Source organism: Saccostrea cucullata, unplaced genomic scaffold (genome assembly GCF_032062105.1).
Source record: "Saccostrea cucullata isolate Sc308-1 unplaced genomic scaffold, CSIRO_AGI_Scuc_v1 ctg7683, whole genome shotgun sequence".
Classification (NCBI taxonomy): Eukaryota; Metazoa; Mollusca; class Bivalvia; order Ostreida; family Ostreidae; genus Saccostrea; species Saccostrea cuccullata.
This window is the reverse complement of record NW_026926929.1, coordinates 1-26,178: the sequence shown is the minus strand read 5'-3', so window position 1 is coordinate 26,178 and position 26,178 is coordinate 1. Positions and strand designations below refer to the sequence as shown.

At 32.6% G+C, this 26,178-nt stretch overlaps 3 protein-coding genes across 3 annotated transcripts; 1 reads left to right on the top strand and 2 right to left on the bottom strand.

The window, feature by feature from the left end:
- Window positions 1-426: 426 nt before the first annotated feature.
- LOC134272945 (mucin-2-like) lies at window positions 427-7,348 on the bottom strand. The gene is made up of 14 exons (XM_062755117.1): window positions 7,315-7,348; window positions 6,878-7,004; window positions 5,880-6,058; window positions 5,509-5,613; window positions 4,834-4,972; window positions 4,297-4,487; window positions 4,062-4,194; window positions 3,754-3,953; window positions 3,015-3,227; window positions 2,343-2,486; window positions 2,146-2,199; window positions 1,356-1,628; window positions 708-843; window positions 427-603 (listed from the first exon to the last, which is right to left on the bottom strand). Exons 1-14 carry the CDS (start codon window positions 7,346-7,348, stop codon window positions 429-431), a joined length of 2,103 nt encoding a protein of 700 aa, XP_062611101.1. The 3' UTR covers window positions 427-428.
- A 1,004-nt stretch (window positions 7,349-8,352) lies between these two features.
- On the bottom strand, window positions 8,353-10,783 carry LOC134272943 (uncharacterized oxidoreductase TM_0325-like). Its single transcript, XM_062755115.1, has 9 exons — window positions 10,707-10,783; window positions 10,406-10,545; window positions 10,223-10,315; window positions 9,841-9,979; window positions 9,403-9,443; window positions 9,245-9,314; window positions 9,009-9,045; window positions 8,803-8,875; window positions 8,353-8,609 (listed from the first exon to the last, which is right to left on the bottom strand). Exons 1-9 carry the CDS (start codon window positions 10,741-10,743, stop codon window positions 8,433-8,435), a joined length of 807 nt encoding a protein of 268 aa, XP_062611099.1. The 5' UTR covers window positions 10,744-10,783; the 3' UTR covers window positions 8,353-8,432.
- A 1,269-nt stretch (window positions 10,784-12,052) lies between these two features.
- On the top strand, window positions 12,053-25,319 carry LOC134272944 (uncharacterized). Its single transcript, XM_062755116.1, has 5 exons — window positions 12,053-12,190; window positions 12,688-12,922; window positions 18,889-18,966; window positions 22,289-22,471; window positions 24,946-25,319. The coding sequence occupies exons 1-5, from the start codon at window positions 12,137-12,139 to the stop codon at window positions 25,302-25,304; spliced, it is 909 nt and encodes a 302-aa protein (XP_062611100.1). The 5' UTR covers window positions 12,053-12,136; the 3' UTR covers window positions 25,305-25,319.
- Window positions 25,320-26,178: the final 859 nt, after the last annotated feature.

The window sequence follows — 26,178 nt, the reverse complement described above, 5'->3', positions numbered from 1 at the left end:
AAAAGATACTCAGTTCAAGAATCACGAATACTGAGTTATATGTTAAAGAATTGTAGATTAAATTTGACCATATGATTATAAAAATTCAGCAAAGAAGAATAGTAACTGTTGTAGGTTTGATCTCTATGTGTGTCCATTTTGCCAAGATGCAAACACCCTGACATATATGAAATAAATAACAAACAGTTCACATCTACGATATTTTTCATTTAATACCAAGCAATGAAATTCGGAGTTTTATTTTTTGATTTTCAAATTAATAATTTAATGGAAAAAAGGTCTGATATATGATATATCTTAGTTTTACCAAAAACCACATTTACAGTGTATATTACATATAGAAAAGAGATACAAAAGAAACTAGGACCAACACACTGTTTTATGTTTTATTGTTAACCCTATTCCAAATACAAATATATACAGCGATTTCATTGGGTGTAGAGATCACGTGGCACTAAGTTTTTGTTACACAGTGGCGTGGTGCAACAATAGGAGCAGGTAAACTGCTGCAGAACAACAGCTGTGGGGTCATATCCCGCGCACTCCGAGCGACCAGACGAACCAAGCCACCAGCTTTGTACACACTCTGTTTTAGACGCGCATCTAATGATAAAATGAAAAATAAGGAATCATCATACAATTTATTTTTCGACTTTCAAGACTATTAATTTTCTAAAATTTAATTCGTGATTGATTGTTTTTCTTACTTTCTGTTTACAGTTCTGGTGCCGTCAGCGTTGTTGGTGACGTCATTGATACAGAAAGGTTTGTCGGACGAACATCTATGTGAGTTGTACAGATTTTCACATATTGAAACAGGCCCCGTACAAACATAACACTCACCTGTTGATATTTACAATATATTGTGGATTTTATAATGTAACTAAGGGTTTGAATTTACATGAATGTAGTTAACATATCATGTTAAATAAGAAAATCTCCAAAATTAGAAATTTTCTAATGTTAAAATTGAATTGCATACTAGAGAATTTTTTTATTTTCATAATATCTTTTTGTTGAAATGTTTTTACAGAAATTTTCCTTAGAACTAAGATACATAATATTCTTTTGTTGCAATGCTTTTAGACAAAACTTCTGTAGTTAAGATTAAATCATGTCTGAGTTGCTTTATTTTATTTATTTTTATTTATTTTATTTAAAATATTATAATATAACTTCATTAAATTCAATAAGACGAGATCTCAACTCAAGAGAGAGAGAAGAGAACTCAAAATTTCTAATGTCTGATTAAAAAATACAGTTTTGTACAAAATTTTAATTAATCAACATCATTTTTTAAAAATAGTTACGATAATAATACTAAATAAATACTTCTCATAATATAAATGTCTTACGAGCTGGAGGCAGTGTGGTAGTTGTTGGCAGCGTCGTTGTTGTGGTGGATTTCATTGTTGTTGCTATGGCAACTTTCGTTGTTGTTGTTTTCTGTGACAACACAGAAGATATTATTGTTGTCGCTAATTGGGTCGTAGAGGGCAATTTGGTTGTAGTTGTCGTCGGTGAAGTTCGCTTTGTTGTTGTTGTTTTTGTCGTTATTTCTGCTGTTGTTCTCTGGGATGTTGAAGAAGACATTGTAGCTGATTTTGATAAGTCCTTTGTTGTTTTCACTGGGATTGAAATGTAATGTTAAGTGAATGCCCGAGTGAATTTCAGTTCAAAACATTAAATTAACAGAGAAATCAACACATGCAAACGAATTTTAAAATGTATTTGTTTACAAACTTTAATTTTAAAAAAACCTACTTTTTGATTTTTTTTCTTTCTTCCGTTTCTTCTTTCAATACCCACGTTTGTGCGCGTTCCTCGTTTCAAAAGGCCGAAATATTTTTTTCAGAATATATTGCGTACAATATATGGTTAATACTTTCAATAACCAAAGAACTTCATACATATTGAGCTTTTTTTATCACAAGACTATAGGAAGCACATACAAACACTTCTGTCCATTTGCAGTGTTCATTTCTACTTAGAAAAATATTGATTATTGATTATTACGGTAGTATTTCAGGTAACCAATTTTGAAGTGCATAAATAATTAAATACGTAAATATAGAATATTTTTCAACAAATGTAAAAAAGAAAAAAAAGAACTGTTTGTACTTATTACAGTGATGAATGACTTACTTGGAGGAGGAGTCGTGGGAGGAGGTAAAGTCGTCTTTAGTACATAGTCACAGTCTAGGAGGAAAATCAGATAATTCATATTAACAAAAATGTAATTTTGTTTATTTATTTTAGACCTGCCAAGACAGCCACATCATCTTTGGGAATTTTGCCATAACTGTTGTCAATTTTTTGGAACAATGGTAATTATTACTTACATTTATCACAAAGATTACACGTTTTAGGACAGAATTTGATGTCTGCGCTATCGGGGTTATACTGCAGGTGTGTACACAATCCAAATGACGACAAAGAATCACAATGTGCTTTAGGGTCGTCTTCACATACAACTGATCTGTTCCCTACAGCACAAAAAACAATAAAGGGGTTTAAAATAAAGATTAAAAGAATTACATTTCATTTTTCGAGTTTCATTGGGGTCTGACATGAAGTCGGTCACGTGATCAAATTCTATAACGCCCGATATTTTATTTCTTATATATATATTTTACTTTAACTGTCATTCATGTTACCAAGAAATATAGGCATTATTTAGACTTTGGATTTGAAACGCAACGTAACATTACTACGACGTCACGTGACGTCACAGTCGGAATTTTTCAGATTGCTCGTGCAGTTTGCTTTCCATACGCAAGAAAGTCTGATCATGTGACCAACTGCATGTCATTGAAAATTGAATTTCAATTTTATTAAGCATTGTTATATAAAGACATCAGCAAATGTTGTATATATATCATTAATAAATATAAATATATATCACTCTACTCTCAGTACAACGTGCTTCTTATAACATGCAAAATTGTGTTTCCTAGTGCTTTGTAAACACAATTCCATCTACTACTCCATTTCTTGCTACATGTACTACTCACCTGAACATGTGATCGGAGCTGGTGTGGTGGTCGTTGTTGGAGTGGTAGTCGTGGTTGGCAAAGTGGTTGTCGTGGTTGGCAAAGTCGTGGTCGTTGTGGTGGCACTAGAAGGTGTTGTGTCTGTGTGGTGATGACCGTGGTTTGTATGGTTGTGTGTGTTATGGTGTCCGTGGTCGTGTTTCGTAGTTTGTACAGTACTTGTTGTCGTCGTCGGTCTTGTTGTTGTGGGGTTACCTTAGAAATGGAAATCTGCATGTCTTTCGTTTTTCGTCTAATTTCATATCTTCAAGCAATTTTTATTATTTGAATTATTTTGTTCATACCATTTAAATAATCCTTTTTCTATTAGAAATAGATACCAAAAAAAAACTCATACACGTTGATTTGGATGTAAAATCAGTTGTAAAATCACATATTTTCGTGGGGTCAAATTTTCGAGGTTAAAGGAAAAAAATCTTGGTTTGTGGGGTCTTAATTTCGTGGCTGAAGAATATTTTAGTCGTAATGTATATTAAATTTTAGATTTCGTGGCGGTCGTAAATTTATGGGTCTCTCCATGCCTCGAAAACAAAGAAAATTAAACCTCTACGCAAATTAGTGATTTCAAATTAAGTACATTGTTTTATGTTACTATTAAGCTATTGGTTGTTAACTTCAACATTGCAATGACCATGCATTCACTTATATACTTCATCTCTAATAAGAAAGATGCTCGGCCTACAGAAAAATGGATAATCATTACTTGTTGTAGAAACTGGTGTAAATAGGGCAATCTGGTCTGGAACCGAGGCTCCGTTACACGCCCCATTTTCAGAAACACAACAGAAGGTACAGACAATGTTTTGATCCGTTATTCCGGTGAAGTTTTGGGTCAGACATTCCTGTCGCTTTCTGGTCTTTTCCCACCAAAGTCCTTTACATTCTGCCTCCAAAGCACACCTTGATTCCAAACGAAATGTTTAAAACAACCTCGCAACGATATTTTATTTCTTTGATTATTTGACTATCCGTTCGAATTTATATTATGATATTAGAGTAGAGATATACCGTTTAATTACGAGAGTCTCTGGGTGCTTGGCGGTTGTATCGTATCTTACTTCGTTCAGACAATACGATGAAATTGGGGGACAATTATCCAATTGAAAATGAGTATTTGAATCTCCTGTAATACACTGCTTCACTGAAATAAAAAGTACCAAGAGATAAAATCTTTCTTGTCAAGAGCTCAATGATGTTTAAAAATATGGAATTCAAACAGTTGTTGGGAATATACACATGTTACCTTCCTGGGGTTTATCGAATGTAGAGAGATTATTCGGTATTGGGTCCTGGTTACACGGCACACTGTCGTCGGAATTATCACAGCAGTAGTTACAAGCATTGTCTTCTTGTGGTCCTGTCACATTGCTGCATTTAGGATCACCAAGAGTGTCCACCCAATAGTTCCATTTGCATTCCACTTCATCTGCACATCTTGAGACGGGATTAAAAGATATATTGAAATATTCTTCAAAGACCATGTAGGGGCAAATTCTTTGGGATAAATTAGTTGGGTTGAGAAATATTTCTTTTTACAAAGATATAAGTATTGTTGGGATCATGTTATAAAAGATTTTCAAACATTCTTTATGCTTTTCACACAAAAGTCTTATCGATATGGTTTTTGAAAAGTGCATGAACGTATAAATTTTATCGATTCGTGTCTAATGCATCAAAGGACAGTCAAAAATATAATTGGGCAACCAAACAAATCTAAAAAGTAGAAGACTTCAACAATTTAAAAACCATAGAGGCTTTAAAAATTGACTATAAATATTACTTTTTAACAACAATTTTCCCAGCTCTTGGATCTGAAATTACTGTGTTCATACAGTAATTTTCTCCTTTGCTACAATAATGGTTGCTTGCAGGTCCACAGCTCTGTCCATTTCCCTCAACACACACTTGGCACATCCCTCCTAATGAAAAGCAAGTTACACATTACATTCAAACGTCAACTGTGGTAGGCTGAAAAACAATAACAAATGCGATGGTTTTTGCAATAGGTGATATCATATTGAAAGAACTTTTTGTTGATATTATCAAGGTACAGTTCAGTACCATGAGCATTCGCTGATACTGTCGAAGAACATACGAAACTTTATCTAGGGTAGATGTTGATGTGGTACAAATAGATACGTACCTCGAACTAGGGTGATATTTGTGAGATATTTACTCAGTATTTAAATCAGGTTTGGTGATGTTGGAAAGGTTATCACGTACATAGGGCTGGATTTGATGTTGATTAGGTAGTTACGTATATGTAGTAGTTGATGATGCTTGTAAGATAGTTATCTACCTCAAGCATGGGTAAATATCTGAACATATTTCCTATCTAAGTGTCTAAAGCTGGTTGTCATGGTATAAGGTAAAATATAATTATAGCAGGGGTATTATAGGAAGTTAATAACGTAGCCGAAGCTGAGAATGATTGTTTTCTTAGGTAGCTACGTACCTCGTTGTGGAAGTGATGTTGATGGGGGTATGGGTGTGGTTGATTTTGTTGTTGGGAAAGTCGTGGTGATTACAGTAGGCGTGGTTTTAGGCGTTGTTACGGTAACTATACAGAAATATAATTAGGTATCAAAAAGATGTTTTATGTAATATCCTTCAGGTATATGTGACTTGTTTTTTGCTATATTTAAGAAATAAATGCACATGATATGATATATAAACAGCAGGCATATCCACTTTCACTATTACGTGTTGTTGTTTCCGTAACTTTACGAAATACCTTTAAATTCAATTCATCGCTTCCTTAGAACTGGTCACTATCAGGCATACATTTGTCTTTATTAAACACATCAGATACACTTCACTACTTACATGGCATATGGATATCCTTTATTATATGCTTGTTGCAGTAATTGTCGTCAGGATCACAGTTATATTGTTTGCAACAGTCCACACATTCCGTGCCTTCTTGTATATTTCCAGTCCGACAGGCAGGAATCGCTAAGCTGCCCTGGTATTTGTTAGCATCACAGTATGCAGAACTGGCTGATCTAAGTATTAAATTTAGAGAATTCTGTAATTTGCATTTCTTATTTTGATTTAGGTAAATGCATGAATGTATTTAAGACGTAATTTTTAACAATCCTAAAACTATAACAAAACAGCTTCTTTTTAAAAAACATAAAAAAGACAAAAAAAATTAAAATCAAAAAATATGGTATGGGGAAAATTTAGAAATTAAAACCAACACTCGGGAAAACCTCACGTGCGAATGAGTCGACATTTTACTCGAAAAAGACGTTAATGGTAATCTAACAACCGAGCTTAATGACAAACGTGATGACTTTAACTTTTCAATCTTCGAACTTCCCTTACTTATGCAGCAACATACCTTCATCACCTGCATACGGGATTTATATCTCTCAGATGATTCAATTTGCAATAGCAAGCTCTGCGTATGAATAATTTCTAAAACGAGATAAATCATTGACAAACAAGTTGCTGAAACAAGAATATCAGCAGTCTCTTTTAAAGTCATCATATTGCAAGTTCTATGGTCGATACAATGACCTTGTCAGCAAATGCAATTTATCATTGAGTCAAATGCTGACTGACGTTTTTCATACTAATTGCTAGGCCATTATTGACACATTGAATTGTCGACGGATTTTTCTATTATTTCCCTGACAAGGGGCACACGTTTGGTGTGACCGGTCGACAGGGGATGCTCACTTCTCCATGGCACCTGATCTTATGTTTTGGAGGGTCCGTGTTCGCTCTGCTCCTATTTTGTATTGTTTTTAAAATGGACTTGCCAGCTTGAATACTATTCGTTATCTCCATAAATTCCATGGTCCTTATCTACATACCCTTTAACAGTGAAGATTCCTGATGAGTTATGAACAATTTTGGTGAAACAGTAGTCTCCTCTTGTGACGTTATTGCAGTACATCTCAGGATAGAATCCTGGTCTTTCACAGGTCAAACATATTGATACTAAAATTAGATTTTTTGTATTTTCAAATCTTTAAATAAATCTTTTTCATATTTTATTCTGAGTGCGGAAAAAATATACGTATGTAAACATTTCTTGTCCTTTTAGAAGAAGAATACTACTATCTTTTAAATATTACTTTTAAAATTTATAATGGATCTTTAGTTTGTTGGGTTTTTTTTTACCATTTTGATAAAAGTTGAGACTGAAATAATTTGGTTTCCGCGTCGACTAGAACTACTAGAATTGTACTAGTTGACACAGAAGGTACTTGTTGAGATAATATGGATAATAAAGTAAATGGTCAGGCACAAAGATAATAATTTATAGAAACATTGTAAGACATAAATTGTGATGGAAAAGAAACTGGTGAATAAGTTATTAAACTTAGATCTAGTTATATACGTTTAGACTGAAAATTTAAAATTACCTCTTGTGTTGCACTGGTGTTTCGTAAATAAAAATGCTTCAAGTTGTGAACCTGGTCAGAAATAAAGAATCATTATCGAAAAGTATACAAAAATGTTACTTTGCACAAAGGGGTTTTCAATCCATAAAAATACTCACAAACTACTAAAAGTAGGATTTTCCCATAAAATGTCAACATCGTTGGTGTTTTTTAACTAATAATGTACTAAATAACTGACCGGCAGTGTACTCACAATTTAACTTTAGATCCTTATCAACGAAAATCCACGGGATTTTCCAGATCTCTTAAAGCATGGAGACGTCACGCGATCAAAACTTATCGCGATTTATTTCAACTGCAATTTATATATTGTCTTTTATTAATTTTCAATCTGAAGTTGAAAATGATTACATGACAAATTATAATTTGTCATGTAATCATTTTCAACTTCAGATTGAAAATTAATAAAAGACAATATTTCAAGTTAATATTTCAAAAATCAGAATTTTTTTTTATTTCAGTCCTTTTAAGATAAAATTGCTGGTAAACAATTTTGAATTGATAAGTACATGTACTTCCAAACTATATTTATCTGATTTTTTTTTATGAAAATTACTTTTGAAAACAAATCTGACGTTTTATTTCATTCCAGGATAATGAAACTCCCGTATTTTTAATCCTTTTTCGCTAGCCAAGAGTTTCCGATCCGATCTGTTGCAGAGTAGATTTCGGATGGGAAACTCTTGGCTTGCGAAGATGCTCATATCTCACAAGTTCAAGTTTAGTGTTTTTGTGTATAAAATTAGAATGATTTAGTAAAGCAATCATTCAATGACTAATTACAAGGTATTGATTTATAATTCAAAAACAGTCTGACCCTGGGATCATGGCGCATCTTAAGTCAAAGAACACTGCTAATATTCAATGAAAAATAATCAAGAACAAATTCAAATATTTTATTTTTCATTTTTATTCACATTAATTGCTAATGAACCTGGTACATTATTAACAAAATAACATCTCATTTAACATTTGTAGCAACAGCAGACGACACACAATGGCGCCCTCCGTCCACGAATAAAATCTGTCCAGTGATGAAGGAGGCGTCCTCAGACGCTAGAAATGCCACGGACTTCGCTATGTCCACCGGTAATCCAACTCGTCCAATGGGATGCTTAGATTTCTGCATTTCCAGAAACTGAGAACAAATTTATGGTTTTAATTAAAAATTATTTCTTTCTGCATATAACAGTATATCGCATCAAGATTTTCAAAATTAAAATAAAAGTGGTATATCGTCAGTACAAGTAAATAGGTTTTTAAAAAATACGAACGTCACTGGAATGCTTTAATAATTCAATTATTTGATAGTTTCAAAGTGAATTTTTTACCCTTTGATACTTTTCATCTTCTTGGTACGCTGAGTGTTCACGTCTCGCTATCTTGCTAACCACAGTTCCGGGACTAAAATTCAGTCAAATTCTTTAGTGAATAAGAACGTACATAGATTAAAAATAGACGAGCAAATAGACGAAAATCTGACGAGCAGCATTAAATGCTTGGTTTACTATTGAATTTTACGTATATATTTACTTACTTTACTGCATTAACTCGTACACCAAAGGGGGCTAATTCTGGAATTATAAATGATATAATCAAGTCCTCTCATTGTTAAAACCCCATGGGGAAACTTTAGTGAAAAGTTTCAAATTTCTAAAACGTTTATATCTCGTCATTTCTGGACACATTTTTTCTTGCTAGATTTTCTAGCTAGAGACGAGATCTATTTACTGTTTTCAATGTCTTTTATTTTTTAAACTTAATTTTACTGACCTAAAGAAAGACATTGTGTGAACATGTCTAAGGCTGCTTTACTCATACAATATACTGCGACCTCCGCCATCTGAAAATAGTGCTCATAATAAGATACAAAGTGAATGTGTTCTTCGTTGCCTGGTTAACATCATATCTGAGGCGATCTCAACACATACCGGCTTTGGACCACAGATACTTGAAATATTCACTATGTTTCCTACAATAGAAAACCCAAATAACAGAGGAAGAGGAGATGCCATGAATTAGGAGTATGTAAAGACATGAAACGACATTGTATCATGTTATAAATTTTGAATTTCCGAATGGTGACGGATTTTATGAATTTTGCATTTAAATACCCACGTATATTTAAGTTTTAAAATAAATAAATTTATATGGTTTTTGTACATTGTGAGAGAGTTGTCATAAAAACTTGACCATGTATCATAATTTTTTGTCTGAATATTCTAACAATGTTGAATAATGATGACGATTGGTATTCCTTGAAGATATTGACCGAATACTTGTAAACTGACGTACATGCACTTTCATTGCATAAAAACATAATCTGTATTATGTATTAAAAACGAATAAAATATTCAATCTAGCTTTACCTTTTGATTCTTTCAAGTATGGTATGGCATCCCTGGAGAGAAAAAAGTGACATTTTGTGTTTGTGTCCATCATCGTGTCATACATGTCTTCTGTTGTTTCTGTGGTTTTTGCATAGTGCATTGTTCCCGCATTGTTAACCTTTATAAATACATAAATAAAATGTGTTTTGTTTATACATTTTACTTTCTTAGTCTTAGTCTCCTATATCTACATTTTCTTCATTTATTCTGAGATAAACTTACATGTCTCTGAACTCTCTAAGATTTTAATCATGAAACATGGAGATTCAAGATTAATAAATTTTATGATGTAAGCACTTTCAACATCATCCTATACTTAAAAAAATTGCACAAGGAAAGTTCGAATAAAACTTCATCTCACCAGAACATCTAACCGTTTAAATTTGTCGACAGTATTTTTCAAAAGTTTGCTTCTAAATTCTGCAGATGTAAGGTCGCCTTCTTGTATTAATATCTAAAATGAGAACTTGAAAATTTCAAATACAATTAAAACGTAAAATGCATCCAAAGAGATGAATGACAAGAATATTTTTTTTAATCGCACCTGTTCGTCTGTCAATCCGTTTTCTTGACATTGCTTAGCTACACGGGAGAGTTCCTCTTTATTTCTACCTGTCAATGAAAGCTGGGCACCCAACGAGGCAAAATGTAGAGCAATTCCCTCACCAATTCCAGCACTGGCACCTAATGAAAAGATGATCACAACGTCTCTTCAATATTGTTGAAATCACAAGAGAAAGAGGGCGATCGAGATTGTTTTAAAAATATCGTAGTCTAAATATACGTGTACTGTAATCACGCTTTTAAATATCACAAGAGATTTAATAAAAATAAACTATGTATACCTGTTATGAGAACCACTTTCTGAGCAAATTTTGCCATGATCGTTTGTTTTCCAAAGGGAGGTCACTCTAATCTACAGTTCGAAATGTAGGTCATTCATTGTAAATTATAGGCCTCATAAGTCATAAGACACACATACCTCTCTCTCTCTCTCTCTCTCAGTATTGAAGTAAAGAGTTATAAAATGGGTATGGCACCCTTTTCCACAACATCTCAGTTACTTTAAATAGGTATGATTAATGAAAAATTATTCTCCTTTGATTGTATTTATTTATTAAATAACGAACAAACATTGTTTCTGATGAGATTTTTTGGAGAAATTAAGTTCGTCTTTATTATTCCGAGTATAAGCAAGAACACGTGCATATCCTACAAAATAACCTTTTACCTGTTTCCACTGCACATTTTAGCTCTGTCCTTGCCCAGGGCGCAGAACGGTAGAATGCAGTACACTTAAGTTGTAGTTATATACAGGTAAAAATAATAAATTACGGACACAAAACCCCCACGCCTAATGGGTCCAGTGGATATTCAGATTTACAAGATTTTTTTTAAAATTTAATTTGTAAATCTGACATTTCGCGGGAAAATGTGACTCCCAAATTAGATCTTTGTGCATGGGGTTTTTCACATATTTATTTAATCCGTAAAAATTAAGGGATTAAGTAAAATAATATTGTAAGTATTGAATTCATTTACTCGATTTGCATATTATAAAAAATTAATATATATATTTTTTTATTTTACAGATGAATGTATTTATTTTTCATTTTTTAAGAACGACTAATGACGTGAACCATATGGGGCATAAACGCTTCGTCCAAGAAGACCTAGGGTTACCTCCCTGGTTGTGGGATCCTGCTTTCTCTGAAACAAAAAAGAAGCGAAATAAAAAGGTACGAGTTCTGTCTCATTGTAATCTAAGTTGAATAAAGAGATTACTGATAGAAAAACGTACACTACATGCATGTTTTTTATTATTCATTTTTCACTCTACCTTGCAAATGTATTATACATGTATGTAGAGATTGCTCTGGAACGTGTACAGCTGAAAATAAGTTGCTATGTATGCATGCATCAACAATGAAAAAAATTATCCATGAACTTTTAATAATAGATGAAGTTCGTGATGGTCAACGATTTAATTTAATAAATACTCTTTACCGATTACAATGTGAAGTGCGTAATATTCATGACGAAACATCAGACAATTTATCATCTTTTCTTTTGATATTAAAATACGAGATATTATAAAGTCCCATCCTTAATGCCTTTCTAATATTTCACTGGTTGTCTTCCATAGAGTTAATGGTCCTCGACATAATAACAAAATTAAGTTTTCCGTTGTCTACTTCCGTCTTATTTTAAGTGGGCCGATTTTTTTTTCGTGTCAAATTCACCTAAAGACATTAAAAACATAATTCATGTTCGAATGTATTCGACCAGTTACCGGGTTCAGGTCAGGCAGACTGGTCTCTCAAATCAGGTAGGGGTTTGAATTTATAAGCAATGGTACAGTTATAGTTTAGGTATGGAAAACATGAAACAATGCATTCAGTGTACTTTTAAGATGAATCACTTATACTAAAGGCTAAGTTTGTATAGTAAGGAACTATGAAGTTACCGTATATGGTATGAAAAGGTACTTCTACAAATAATTAGATCTGTGCATCATACATTTGTACAGCTCGATTTGATATTTTCTAATGAAGAAATAACAATTGCAGTTAAAATTTAGACATGCCATTACTCTTTTTTTTTTTAAATTTGTCAATCTTGAACACAGTTTTCACCTTACCACTTTTATATAGCAAAAAACAAAAGAGTCAAAAGATCTATGTTATGTCTATTGTGATCTGTAAAATACACCGTTGTCGTTCCTTCCATTTGTTGTAAAAGATTAAAAGAAAGCATAGAAAACTTCCTTCTCCTATCAATATATTAATCATATCCTACTTTATATGACATTCTATTTTATTTCAGAAAAGTGATTCCCAGTTTACGGAAGACGTAATCCGCAGTCACAATGAATACAGAAAGAAACATGGCGTGCAGCCTCTGACGCATGCGTCCGATTTATCTACACAAGCTCAAAGATGGGCGGAGGTTCTGGCCACGACGAACACCTTCAAACACAGCAGCATCTCATTAAGAGGGGAAAGGCTGGGGGAAAATATAGCCATGAAGTGGTCCTCCAATCCACAGGACTCGTACCCTGGTGAAAAAATGAGATATTGTATTTTTATTGGTCAAATTTATGTCAGAGCATGCTTTTGAATAAGAGACAATTCTAAATATTCTAAGATAAGAATAAAATATTAAATTGATAAATTATATGGACAAACTGGCTCTGTGTTGCCTTTATTTAGTGCTTGCATGTGATTTATGCTACATTTTATTGTGATTATTATATGTACATGTATAGAACCTAAAACATTTATCTTGTAAAATTGCTTTAACTAATACTATTTTGGGGCTCTAGATTAATAAATTAAATTTTAAAAAATCAAATCTACGCACTAGTAATGCATTTTAATTTCACAGCTTTTTTCATGTTTATGCTTATACTCGTATAAATTCAATGCTCTGAAAAGTAAGTAATAAATAAACAACAACAAAGGATGATTTTACCATTATAATAAAAAGCAAAGATAACTAGATGAAACTCGTTGCGAGCAACGAGAGGTCTTCCGTCCGATTCCGGAAAGAAAACATAAAATCGAGCTGAAAATGTAAAAAAAAAAGATTTGCACACAAGGGGATTGAACCCAAGTCGCCAGCATAAAATTCCAACGCACTAAATATTACACTATCGGGACACCTACTCTACGAAGCAGTGCTTCTCTCTTAAAAGTATGAATTGTGGGTCACTATTCAAAATTTAGCGCCAAACGCCAGGAGTTAATCTTCGCGCCTAACACACTTTACAAATTCCATATTGTATATATGCATGTAAAACTAAAGCGGTGAAAAAGTTATGAATTTCTTAAATTTTTTCAATTTCCTGTTTATCCCCAAAGTGAACTATCCCGATTAGTTAATCGAAAGAGATCGAAATGTTTCGCCGAAAAACATGGCTCACCCTACGACGGTCAAGGGATCAGATATCATTTATGCTCAATAACTTGAATCAGGTCTTTGAGACAAGAATTCTAAAATAAACTCCATGAAGAGATCTTTAAAAAATCGTTTTCTTATTTCTGTCTTATTTATTAGTTTAATATGACACAAGTGTGAATAGGAAAAACAGTGGTTAAGATTTAAACTTTCAATATTAATTGATATTATTTTTTGAGAATTACTTACTTATTACTTATAAGTATGATTTAAGATCTGTTTTTCGGCGATGCACAAGAGATATTAGGTATCGTATTTCATTTCCACATTTAGTCTTTTCTTTTTCTACTTTGCGAACCAGCCAAAACCAATTATAGAAGACGTTAGTTTGACACAGAACTGCAACGTAACTACGACGTGACAATCCAAGTATTCCTTTACATTTCATTTATCCTTATGTTACTTTCGTTCAAGCAAACGCTCGGCTGCATCCGTAAACCCCTATTGCGAAATGTCGGCGTTGACAGAGACAGCCGCCATTTTGGACCCGCTTCAAATATTTGAATGCTAATATCTAGAATATAGATTTATCAATATTCAAACAAATTAGATAGTAAGCAGTATAGAGAGTGTTTATATTAACATACCAAAAATAAATGAAAAATACTGAAAAACAAAAAAGTTAGAAAATTCGATTTTTTTAAATTTGCATCTCGTAACGACCGGAAGTACTGACGACGCACGAAAAGGTGATTCTGCAAACCAGAAAGTCATGATCTATCATCTTCAATAAGTCTCCATATCATATACTTAGCCATTTTCGATAAAAGTGCGCGACAAAATCGCATTTTAAAATCAGAAAATTGTCCATAACTTGGCACCAGATGCGAATTTTCCAAATTTCTCTACGGATGTAACAACTTCATATAATGACACATATTTTGTGAAAGTTTCATGAAAAACCGCTGAATAGTTTTTGAGAAATCGCGTGCACAAAATTTTGTCAAAAAAAAGAATAAGAACTAGATGTGAAACTCGTTGCGAGCAACGAGAGGTCTTCCGTCCGATTCCGGAAAGAAAACGTTAAATCGATCTGAAAAAGTAAACAAAAATTGCACGTAAAAGGGGATTGAGTTGCCAACATGAAAATCCAGCAAAAAAATCCAACGCGCTAAATATTACGCTTTTGGGACCTGTGCTCTAAATTTTCTTGTATATACCTCGGTATAACAGTGCTTTTGTCTTAGAATTATGAAAGGCGAGTCACTATTCATAATTTCGCGCCAAATGCCACGAATTAATCTTAGCGCCTTTTCTTTGGAATGTTCTGTCTTATAGGTGTGATAGCTTCAATGAAATAAAGAAATGTTCTTATAGCCTTAAATTCGAGGATAAGAAAGTATATTTAACACATTTAATTTTACAAATTCCATATCGTATGTAAGCAAGTACGACTAAAGCAGTGATACGGCTACGGATTTTTACCTTTTTTAATTTCCTGTTTATCCCCAAAGTGAACTCTCCCGATTAGTTAAATTTCCATGAAAAGGTTATACTGTTTCGCCAAAAAACATGGCTCGCCTTTCGACAGTCAGGGAATTGGATACCATTTGTGCTCAATAACTTGAATCAGATCTTCGAGACAATAATTTTAATACAAACCCCATTAAACGATCTTTTTACAAAAAAAGTTATCTTATTTTGTCTTTTCTATTAGTTTAATATGACACAAGTTTTATACTTACTGTATTCATTGATATTCTTTCTTGAAAAACTATTACTTATAAATATGATTTAAGATCTGTTTTTCCGTGTTGCAAATCAGAAGATACATGTATTAGGTATCGTATTTCATTTGCACATTTAGTCTTTTCTTTTTCTACTTTGAGAACCAGCCAAATCAATTATAGAAGACGTTTAAGAAGAACTTAATTTGACACAGAATTGCAACGTAAATACGACGTGACAATCCAAGTATTCCTTTACATTTCATTTATCCTTATGTTACCTTCGTTCAAGCAAACGCTCGGCTGACTCCGTAAACCCTTATTGCCAAATGTCGGAGTTGACAGAGACAACCGCCATATTGGACCCGCTTCAGATTTTTAAATGCTAATATTTGGAGTTTGGATTTATCAATTTACAAACAAATCATATAGCAAGCATTATCAGAAGGGTTACTGTTAGCATATCCAAAAATAAATGAAAAATATTGGAAAACAAAAAAGTTCGAAAAATACGGTTTTTTAAATTTGCATCTCGTAACGACTGGAAGTATTGACGACACACAAAAAGGGTAATTCTGCAAACCAGAAAGTCACAAGCTATTGTCTCCAATAAGTCTCCAGTTTATATCTTTAGCCATTTTCGATAAAAAGGGGCGACAAAATCGCATTTTTAAATCAGAAAATTGTCCATAACTTGGCACCAGAAGAGAATTTTCCAAAACAAATTATAGACTGTACAACTTCATGTAATAACGCATTTTTTGTGAAAGTTTCGTTGAAAACCGCTGAATAGTTTTCGAGAAATCGCGTGCACAAAATTTTGTCAAAAAAAGAATAATAATAATAATAAGAAACAATACAATCACTATAAGGTCTTCCGTGAAGACGGAAGACCTTAATAATAAGAAACAATACAATCACTATAAGGTCTTCCGTGAAGACGGAAGACCTTAATTACAAATTGTCGCCTAGGTTCATGTCAAAATATGGCGGACGCAAAATAATTCCTGAATTTTCCTCTTTAACTCGAGCATTCCTGCATTGGACAGGTCTGATGTTTGATATGAGATGATAAACCCTGTGTAAACTTTCTTAGTTTAGCGGAATCATGAACATTTTCAACGTGATGAATGAATTGTTTACAGTAGCGATGAGGCCACCGCGCAGCTGCGAGCGGATCCAAGGATTTATGAATGAATTAAAAAAGATGGAAATAGAGTTTGATTTCTTTTATTTTATTTAATGACATTATTCATATGCAAGTAAAAGATATACAAGAAAATGCAAGATGCTAATAAATGCAGCTGACAATCTTTATTTTCTCAAGATAATTTTTTTTTAATGAAATAATTATAAATTCTACAGACAAAACATAGGAAGAATGAATGATAGCAAATTATCAGATGACATAAGGGGAACTAATTTTTTTTTTATGAATGAAACTTTTAAAACGTTACTTGTAAGTTGTATATGTTATATCTGCGAATTCTACCTGGCTGCGCGCTTCCGAGGGGGGGGGGGGGGCTGTCTTGAATATAGACTTGTAAATTACCATTATTTTGTAGATAGAATTAAGCCTTATCATTTTCTTAACTTTAAGAAGAGTGCCTTGTTATATAAATGTCATGGTCATTTTATGTAGAATGTAAAATATTAAAGCAGAATTAGCATCCATTTCAATAAGTGAGAAAGGTGGGGGCTAGGTTTCTTACAGTTTTCAAAATAAAAAAAAAAGGGGGGGGGGCGGGGTATAAGATGCACACACATGATATATGTTTCATACATTTAATTTGCTAAAACCTCGACTCTGCGGAACCAGAGAAGGTTTTCTACAGGTCCATTCCCCATCACGGGGAAGACCTTACCTGCACAATGGCACCATGTGTATTAACCGCGCAGCCTATTTATGAGAAAATGAAATGAATATTTTTTAGTGTTTAAGAAAACGTTGAACCTACGCTTGCAAAAGTTCTAAGACATTCAAAGATATTTAATTTCTTCTTTATCAAATCAAGAAACTGGTTATACGTTAAATCAGCAAATAGGGGCCTTTACTTCTGCCATGAATATCACAGAAAAAGATAGAAAGAAAGACAAAGAAATTTAAAAAATCGACTTTTAATCCCCTTTTTCGCGACGACCGGAAGAATTGACGACGGACAAAATGTTGTTCAACACATCTTCAAGTCATGATCTATGATATCCGACACAGTAAACTTTCATATCTTAAGCTGTTCGGGAGAAATGGACCGGACAAAGGTCATTTCCAGAAGTTGGTCAATACGAAAATAGAAAGAATACTAGATACGATCTCGTTGCGAGCAACGAGAGGTCTTCCGTCCGATTCAGGAAAAAAAAAACTTGTAAAATCGAACTAAAAAGTGATTCAAAATTTTGATCACAAGAAGGAGTGAATCCAAGTCGCCAACGTGAATGCGCCTTTTTTTTTTCTCTTTTCTCCGCAACGCGCGAACCATTTAGCTATTGGGAATACTGCTTTAAGCATAAATATTCGCACCTTTTCTTTGTACTGATCTGTTAAAGAGGTGCAATAGCTTCAATGAAATTAATTAAATAAACATTCTTATCACCTTTATTTTATTTCGGCGTTAGGAAAGTATATTTAACACATTGTACACATTACATATCGTATCTAGCCCAGTAACACTAAAGCAGTGAAACGTGAATTAAGTTTTTTAAGATTGACACTGAATTGCAACGTACTACTACGTGAGAGTCCAAGTAGTTTTTTGCATTTCATGTATCCTTATGTCAGAATGGTTTAATCAAACGCTCAGCTGCCTCCATAAGCCCCTACTCGCGAAATGTCGGAGTTGACAGAGACAGCCGCCATCTTGGGCCCGCTTCAGATTTTCAAATATTAATATCTAGAGTTCAGATTAACCAATATTAAAACAACTTATATAGTAAGCATAAATAGAAGTGTCTCTATTAATATTCCAAAAATAAATGAAAAATATTGAAAAACAAAGAAAGTTGAAAATTTGGACTTTTTGAATTGGCTTCCGGTAGCGACAGGAAGTACTGACGACGAACGAAAAGTTGCGTCCTGGAAAGTATTGATCATCATCTATAAACTCTGAAAGTTTCACATTGATACCTTTTTCCGTTTTTGAGTTTAATCGTGGACAAAATGTCGTTTTAAAATCAGGAAAATGGTCCAAAACTTGGCACCAGAGAGGAATTTCCAAAAACTGTCTTGGAACTTTCAAGAGTATCTTACAACACATCTTTCCTGAAAATTTAATATAGTTCTATCCAGTAGTTGTCGAGAAATCGTGTCAGAAAAATAATAATAATAATAATAATAAGAAACAGAGCAATAACTATAAGGTCTTCCGTGAAGACGGAAGACCTTAAAAATATCAATCTATTGCAGGTCAAGAGGTAACAGACCAATGGTACAGTGAAATAAAATTCTTTAACTTCGGCACTGAGCCCAGGAACCTTTCAGCAGGTAATACAATTAGCATGTGGAGTACATGTGAAAATACTAGAAATCTGCAAAAATTACAGGACATATATACATGTAACATTTGAAAAAGCAACGTACGAAATTATGACCATGAAATTGAAAATCATGGACTTGCAAATAGGCGAGATAAATAAGCGATAAACAATATTAACTTACTCTTTTTACTAAAAAATAACCTAAAATTATAAAACTTTAAAGGGTGCTGGAGTTCCTCATTGACAACATTTATACAGTCTTCGGAGAACAAGTCTTCCAACAAACTGTTGGAATTCCTGTAGGCATTAACTTTTGATATCGGTTTTTATATTCCTTTAAATGAAGCAAAATTTATTTGAATACTTCCACACGAGAAGAAAAAAAGTTGCTGTGACCTTCATTTGAACATTTAGATATATTGGCGTCGCTTTATCAATCAACATGAATAAATATAACAATAACTTCCATTCATATATTGACTACAATAATATCAAAACGAACTTGAAATGTTTTACTGACTAAAATGATAAGGGCTAACTAACAACTAAATTGTATGACAATCGAGATGACTGCAGCTATTCCATCATCATTTTTTTTTATTGATAATGTAATATTCTGCCATCACTACATATTGTATTTATATCTCACACTTTATTCGAAACTACAGACCATGCTTTGAGAACAAACATTTTTAGACCGAGGCAGTCTACTCACATCGTCTGAAGTCAACAGTTCGTAAATTCCATGATTATTATAATGACCTTGTTAGCAAATGTAAACGAGCTTTGGGTCTCATTTTGACTGACTTGTTTCATACTAATCGTTAGGTCTTTGTTTTTATACAAAGTCATATACTAAATGTTTATTTTACTTGCTCGATACATAGGGTGTAACTAGTGATAGTTTCTCCTCCTACAGGCACCTGATCCCACCTCTGAAGTTTCCAGGAGTCCGTGTTTTATGCCCTGCCTACAGATTTGAATTATTTTTGAATTTTTTTTAGATAGAACACTGTTCGTTATCTTAATCTTTTTCACGAAACGCCACTTAATTTATTAGATGTAATCTTACAGTATTTCGAAAATCATCAAATTAAACATAGGACGCTTATCAGGAAGCATTACAGGGTATTTCTGAAGAGATTGTCAAAGTTTTGTTTCTATAAGGGAAATACAGTAACTTTTTGTTTTAAGGTAGTCCGATCCTCAGGTTTATAAAATTAGCAGTTAAGTAATCTAAAATACTCATAAAAGTATCTCTGAATTCACAAAGTTATGTAAATTTATCCACAGTATTTCTTTAAAGTAAAAGATTAAAGTTAATCATATTATATAGGGAAAATTGTCAAATGTCCAATATTTTTGCAGAAAAAGCGAATTAGAACATCAGCAATGCATTTTCTAATTGCAAATTGATCAACAAACATATTTTAGGTTAAAAAACAATAGGTATCCAGGCATTCAGAGAAATTGTCATGAATTTTATATTTATTTGGTATTTTTTGTCTTCTTTTCCCGTTATATATTCTATAATACATAGTGTAAAAGGCTTTTACTATCATTGCAATACACCACACATTACTTCTCATTCATATCATGCTAATAAGCATTGGTATCTAAGACCAGGATTCAAGAAAATCTTATTTCTCTAAAACTGTATTAATTTCTTCTCCTTTGGTAGGGTACAAATGTCAATTTTTATAAGATCTTTTCTAAGACTTCCAAAGACCTTGAATCTTATGAAGATGAATACAATGGAAATTGTTGCAAAAAAAAAAAAAAAGACTCTCAAGCCCCATTTTGATGCATTTCAAATTCATTATAAATTTTTGGAGTTATCCTTCCTGGCTGAGGATCGGATATCCTTAAAGTTTTTATGCATTTCTTCCTTTACTGACAAAAATCCCTCATGTTCAGGAAGTAAACATTTTGTACATTGAATAGTTTAATTTTCAAACTGTACAATTAAGTAACTTTAATATTTGAAAAAAAAGATTGAAGACATCACACGCAGGATATGAGTCCTTTGAAGGTGATATTTATCCTTTATTTGATTTGATTTGAACATATTTTATGTATCAATTACATTAAATTGTATTAACATGAATACCTTTTAAATCTTAGGAATGTCTCTTCATTCATTGCATTCGTCCTACTCAAAAGTCTCTTTCAATATCTTACAATGTAAACAAGGCGCTATTGACCCTACATTCACAATCTATTTTAGGTTTCCTTGTTCCTTAACAGATGGGGATATTGACTTTCCTAATGTGGCGCCTAATTTTGTTATGGATTGATTTTATTTTATCCTACTTTCAGTAGCCATCGGGTACATGTATACCTTGTTCTATACGCCCCACCATTAAAATGCATGTGTATTAAATAGTTTGTGAATCACTAACAATCTAGCTTTTTTATGTTAAGTTTTAAAAATATTGGAACGTACTACCCATTTATTGATGTCAATGATTATGAAAAGAAGAAGTTGGGGGTATTGAACAGTGATCGATCTCAAAAGAATCTGAGAAAGGCGTTTCAATACAAACCTCTCAAAATTTCAGAGGTGGAATGAGGTGCTTAGGGGGAGTAAGCATCACTGTTGACAGGACACTGCTGACGGGGCACACCCGCCGTGAGCCCAATAAATTGAATGGATAAATTCATAGTATTTAGATTAAAAACAAAGATCTAAAATTTAGAATGAACAAGTCAGCCAAAAATACAACCCAATGATAAGTTGTATTTGCTAACAAGGTCATAATAACGATCATGCATAGAATTTAAGAAATGCTGACTGTAAAAAAAAAAGGTGGTTGAAATCCCTGTAACATCAAATTATCATTGTGTAGCATGCCTGGCTTTTACAAAAAAAAAAAAGGATCGTACTCAGACCAAGCTATTGATTAGCGAATAAGTTGGAAGACATAAACATAATAAGCGGATGATAGTGGAATATCACTACACAAATAATGAAAGTTTATGATGGAAAGGCTAAAGTCGCCTCAGTTGTCATACAGTATATTTTTAAGTTGACTCTTATCTTCTGTAGTCAGTAAAACATATTTTTAAATTATTTTATTCTAGATATAACAGTTTATTCAACAAAATGCAATATTTCACTCGCTATGACTTTTAAAAATATGCTTAATTTCATCACTGAATGTTGGCAAATGACATACTTAATATCACTAAACTTTGTACGTTTAGTTGACGATACAGCAGTTTGATACACAGTACTGCACTTATGCTGCAAATAACTATAAAATTACAAAAGCTTTCTTTTTTGTTTCTATTTAAGAGACAATGTACTTTTTTATGACTATTTTAAGGACATTTTACACAAGTTATCTGGAGAGGAAGCACGGAAATTGGAGTCGGAAGAGCGCGTTCGAAAGATGGGAAAATTATTGTCGTGGCGAACTATAGGCCTGCTGGTAACGTTGTTGGAAGGTTTACAGACAACGTTCCAGCCCCCGCCACAGGTGTTCAAAGAAGACCATATGGGCTGACAGGTAGTAAAATAAGCAACAATATAAAATATATATTGGATGGTTAGGTTACCCGGCAATTTGAAAAGTCGTGCCGCAAATTGATTGCAAATGTAAACAGATGTGTGCATATTAAACGGAAATAATGTGACAAGTTTTATCATTTGTAATTTCAGGCTTTATATAGTTAGATTTGCACAGTTTTTTGATTGGAAAATTTGAATTGTATTGTTTTAAAAATCTTTCGCTCTCTTTCTTCTTTACTATTTTATGCAAAATAGGATACATATACACTGTATGCTTGTAAATATTTTTTTCACTCCACTTAATTTTTAAGTATTATGTTTAAACTTTTATTATCCAGAAAACTGTATACAAAGGCTTTGCAAAACACACGTTTCTTATTTATTTTTATTTTGCATTTTATGCAAAACAAATTGTAACAAATATGTATTATTTTTTAAAAACTAAAATTAGAGGGTGGGGGTGCTAGTTCTTTGCATTCAGCTTTGCTTGTAAAACATCGTCTGTTTTCTTTCTGTTATGAAGACTCATTGTTTTGGTGGATTGATCTGAACGTTAGTAAATACTAAATAAAGGATTAATTTTAGCCGTTATCTGTGTTAGTGGCCGAAGTAAGCTGACTCCCTTGTTTGTACATGATCGAGGTCCGTCTAAGGTTAGAGGATGTTTATACCACTTTTGACAGAATTTAAAGCCATTAATGCTTGTCAAGAAAAATTTGATGGAAACCATTTTTTTTTATATATGTGTTGTATAATTTCACGGTTAAAATCCCTTTTGCAGATTTAAATCTCCTCGATGAAAAATGAACTTAATGTGTAAAATAAAAATTATTTATTGTCACAGAAAGTAAATCAAAATGTTTGCTATAAATGTTGATTTAAACCATGTGTCAACTTGACAGTTCTCAAAATGTAAAGATACCTTACAAACGGCCTAACTGATACTTTAATTATATTGATCACATTTATATTTTTGGGGAAGTTTATTATTAATCTATAAGGTATGCTGAAAAAATCTATAAATCCAAATGTTTGTTCTGTCCTGTTCTGGAGAGCTTTTAATGCTAGAATCTACTAAGTATTCTACCTGTCTATAAAGTTTGAGGTTTCCTTTTATTGACCCATATTTGATATCATAAATATCTGCGTGGGATAGAAGGGCGGTGGCCATCCGCCAGCGATTTAAACTGTCATATTGATTCTTAGTCTCCTACAAGTCATTTCATCATAGGACACTACATGAAATAAAAACAATGTAAGTAATCTATTTCTGTTAAAAGATATGGTGGTAAAATATTTTAAGATGATGTTATATATAACTTGGATAAAAGGTTAGCATTTCATTTTTTTTATTGCGCCTGTTCATATTATTTTAATGGTACTTGTATTTCATGTGAAAGGATCTTTTTACTTCGTTTAATTTCCACATAAAGGGAAACGTTGACATTTGCTCCATTTCTTATAAACTATTTTTGTGTGCTATACAAATTTTATTACACTTAAGTATTTCAAAATTTACTGCTTTAGACCACCACAAAAGGCACGGTTTTTATTGAAGTCACTATATGCTATTGCAAGTAAAATTGCTGCTCTGTCGCCAAAATCTTTAAATAAGAAAACTATTATATATAAATTGCACATAAAATTTGCGTTTTTCAAATAAGGTGTTTTTTCTTCAACAAAATTCATAAAACACATTCAGACAAATGACAACATATTTTCTAAAAGAAAACTTTTAATTCGCAGGAAAAAAATGAAACTACACGATATTTTTCGTCGACTCATTTTAATCTAACATCCCCTTTCTACCCAAATTTTCAACTTCGAAGAACTCAGATAGTACGTGTTGACAAGTTAAGGGTGGCGTCAGTGATAATACTTTGTCAATAGCTCAGTGAACAGTTAACATTTTATTGGCTATTGATTTCCCTGTCATGTCTTTACTACGTGTCCTGGCCCTAGATCTCAATAAAAAATTCTACCTACAATGTTTACGTTCTTTCGTAAAACATGTTATGACCCTTTGATAGGACCATGAAACGAGTTTAAGAACTTTAAGCTATGAAATTTATAATTGAGTCCTTTGAAAAGTGGACTAGTGATATTTAACGTTAGAGAGAATGTTAAAACATTAAGAATACCGAATTTCTTAGCACTTTAAACATTTTACAACCACATAAAACGAAATGGGGTTTATATACGCATTTTGCTCTTTGCAATATGCCATACAATATTATATTGACAAAACGCTTTGATGAGTGCAAATTGCATAGCTGTATTGATTAAGTACGAAAAGTACACTGTATATAGTAAAAATTGATTAGTAGTGTAGATATATATATACAGAAGAAAAGGTTAAACTGTGAAATAGTTAATTAGAAGCTTACTTTGTATGAATAAATATACATATGAGGCCATGAAAATCTTCGATAGTAATAGGAACCAACTAAGAATCCAGTTTTCTTTTTTCAGAACCAAACCTCAAAAGGGAATCAAGTCCATTGGCGTGTAATTCAAAGGCAACAACTTTTGATAAATATAGAAGTGGAAGAATGGAATCAAAATCTACAAGAACTTTTACTGAAACTACTGGAAGTGGAGCCAATAAAATTACGAAAACTATAGTGGAAGAAACTATCATCAAAGCAGATGGTTCCAAAGTCACCAATCGAAAAGAAACCATTACACACGGAGAAAAGGGTGGAGCCAGTTCATCTGGACCATTAATGTTAGAGAGAGGAAGAGAAAAGGAGAAGGAAAGTAAAAAGGATAAAGGAAGTGGTATGCTAGGGGTTGGTATTATCCTTATATATCAAATGAAATCAAACTGATTTTAAATACAATCTAAGAAAGATAATTTACGTTCTATTTAGTACCATATTAAATCAAAAGAAGAACAAATTGCATTTCTTTCATATATACATGTTTCACCACGAAATTTTAAAATAATAATCTTATTGGTAATAAAATTGCCTGTAAAGATTGACTTTTTAAAAATAAAAATGCGAACGAGAAATCTTTGTAATTAAGCTACTGACCATAAAGCTATTTGAACAGTGTAAAACATTTTAAAAGCAAACCTGAACCAGAGTTATCGCTCTTTTAGTTCTATACATTTTACTTAAAACTCACAAACAAAACTTTCTTTTCTTATTTTAATCTTTAGGCATTCTTAATGTAAATTTACTGACATTCAATCCTTGTTTAACATCTTTATACAGTTATAAACTTCCTATGAACGAAGAAAGTAAATATAACAGTTATAAATCCCATAAAATCTAGCAATAAAAATACTTAAACTTAACAGGACAAAACATTGATATACGATGTGGTTCAATGGAACGCCTCAGTTGTCACATGATGATCCTTGTGCATCATGTAATGATACCTTGTCTTCATCCGTGGACACTTCTAAACTGATGGTGCTATGGCAATATATGCTAAAATTTATTGTGATATGATGATTTACTGTCATAACGTGCTGAAGTTTTGTCTTGATATGCTGATACTTCATGATGATACTTTGACATAACTTGCTAACATTTTGTTTCTGTTTGCTGATATTTTATTATATGTTGATTAGGTCTTATTGTTGGATGATATGTCGTCATTACTGGCTGATACTTTCACATTATGCATATAAGTTTATATTACTTAACTACATGTATATGAAGATGCTCTGTATAAGTAATTATTGGATTTTCT

Bases quoted from the DNA above. Each gene is read 5' to 3' on its own strand.
- LOC134272945 (XM_062755117.1), bottom strand. From the start codon at position 7,348: ATGTCTTACAATGTTTCTATAAATTATTATCTTT. The intron at 7,005-7,314 runs GTGCCTGACCAT...ATCTAATTTTAG, and splicing joins TTCTATAAATTATTATCTTT to TATCAATATGTTTGACCTGT. The intron at 4,973-5,508 runs GTACGTAGCTAC...GCTTTTCATTAG, and splicing joins AACATCACTTCCACAACGAG to GAGGGATGTGCCAAGTGTGT.
- LOC134272943 (XM_062755115.1), bottom strand. From the start codon at position 10,743: ATGGCAAAATTTGCTCAGAAAGTGGTTCTCATAACAG. The intron at 10,546-10,706 runs GTATACATAGTT...TCTTTTCATTAG, and splicing joins GAAAGTGGTTCTCATAACAG to GTGCCAGTGCTGGAATTGGT. The intron at 9,444-9,840 runs GTAAAGCTAGAT...TTTCTATTGTAG, and splicing joins ATACTTGAAAGAATCAAAAG to GAAACATAGTGAATATTTCA.
- LOC134272944 (XM_062755116.1), top strand. From the start codon at position 12,137: ATGTATTCGACCAGTTACCGGGTTCAGGTCAGGCAGACTGGTCTCTCA. The intron at 12,191-12,687 runs GTAGGGGTTTGA...ATTTTATTTCAG, and splicing joins AGACTGGTCTCTCAAATCAG to AAAAGTGATTCCCAGTTTAC. The intron at 12,923-18,888 runs GTGAAAAAATGA...AATCTATTGCAG, and splicing joins TCCACAGGACTCGTACCCTG to GTCAAGAGGTAACAGACCAA.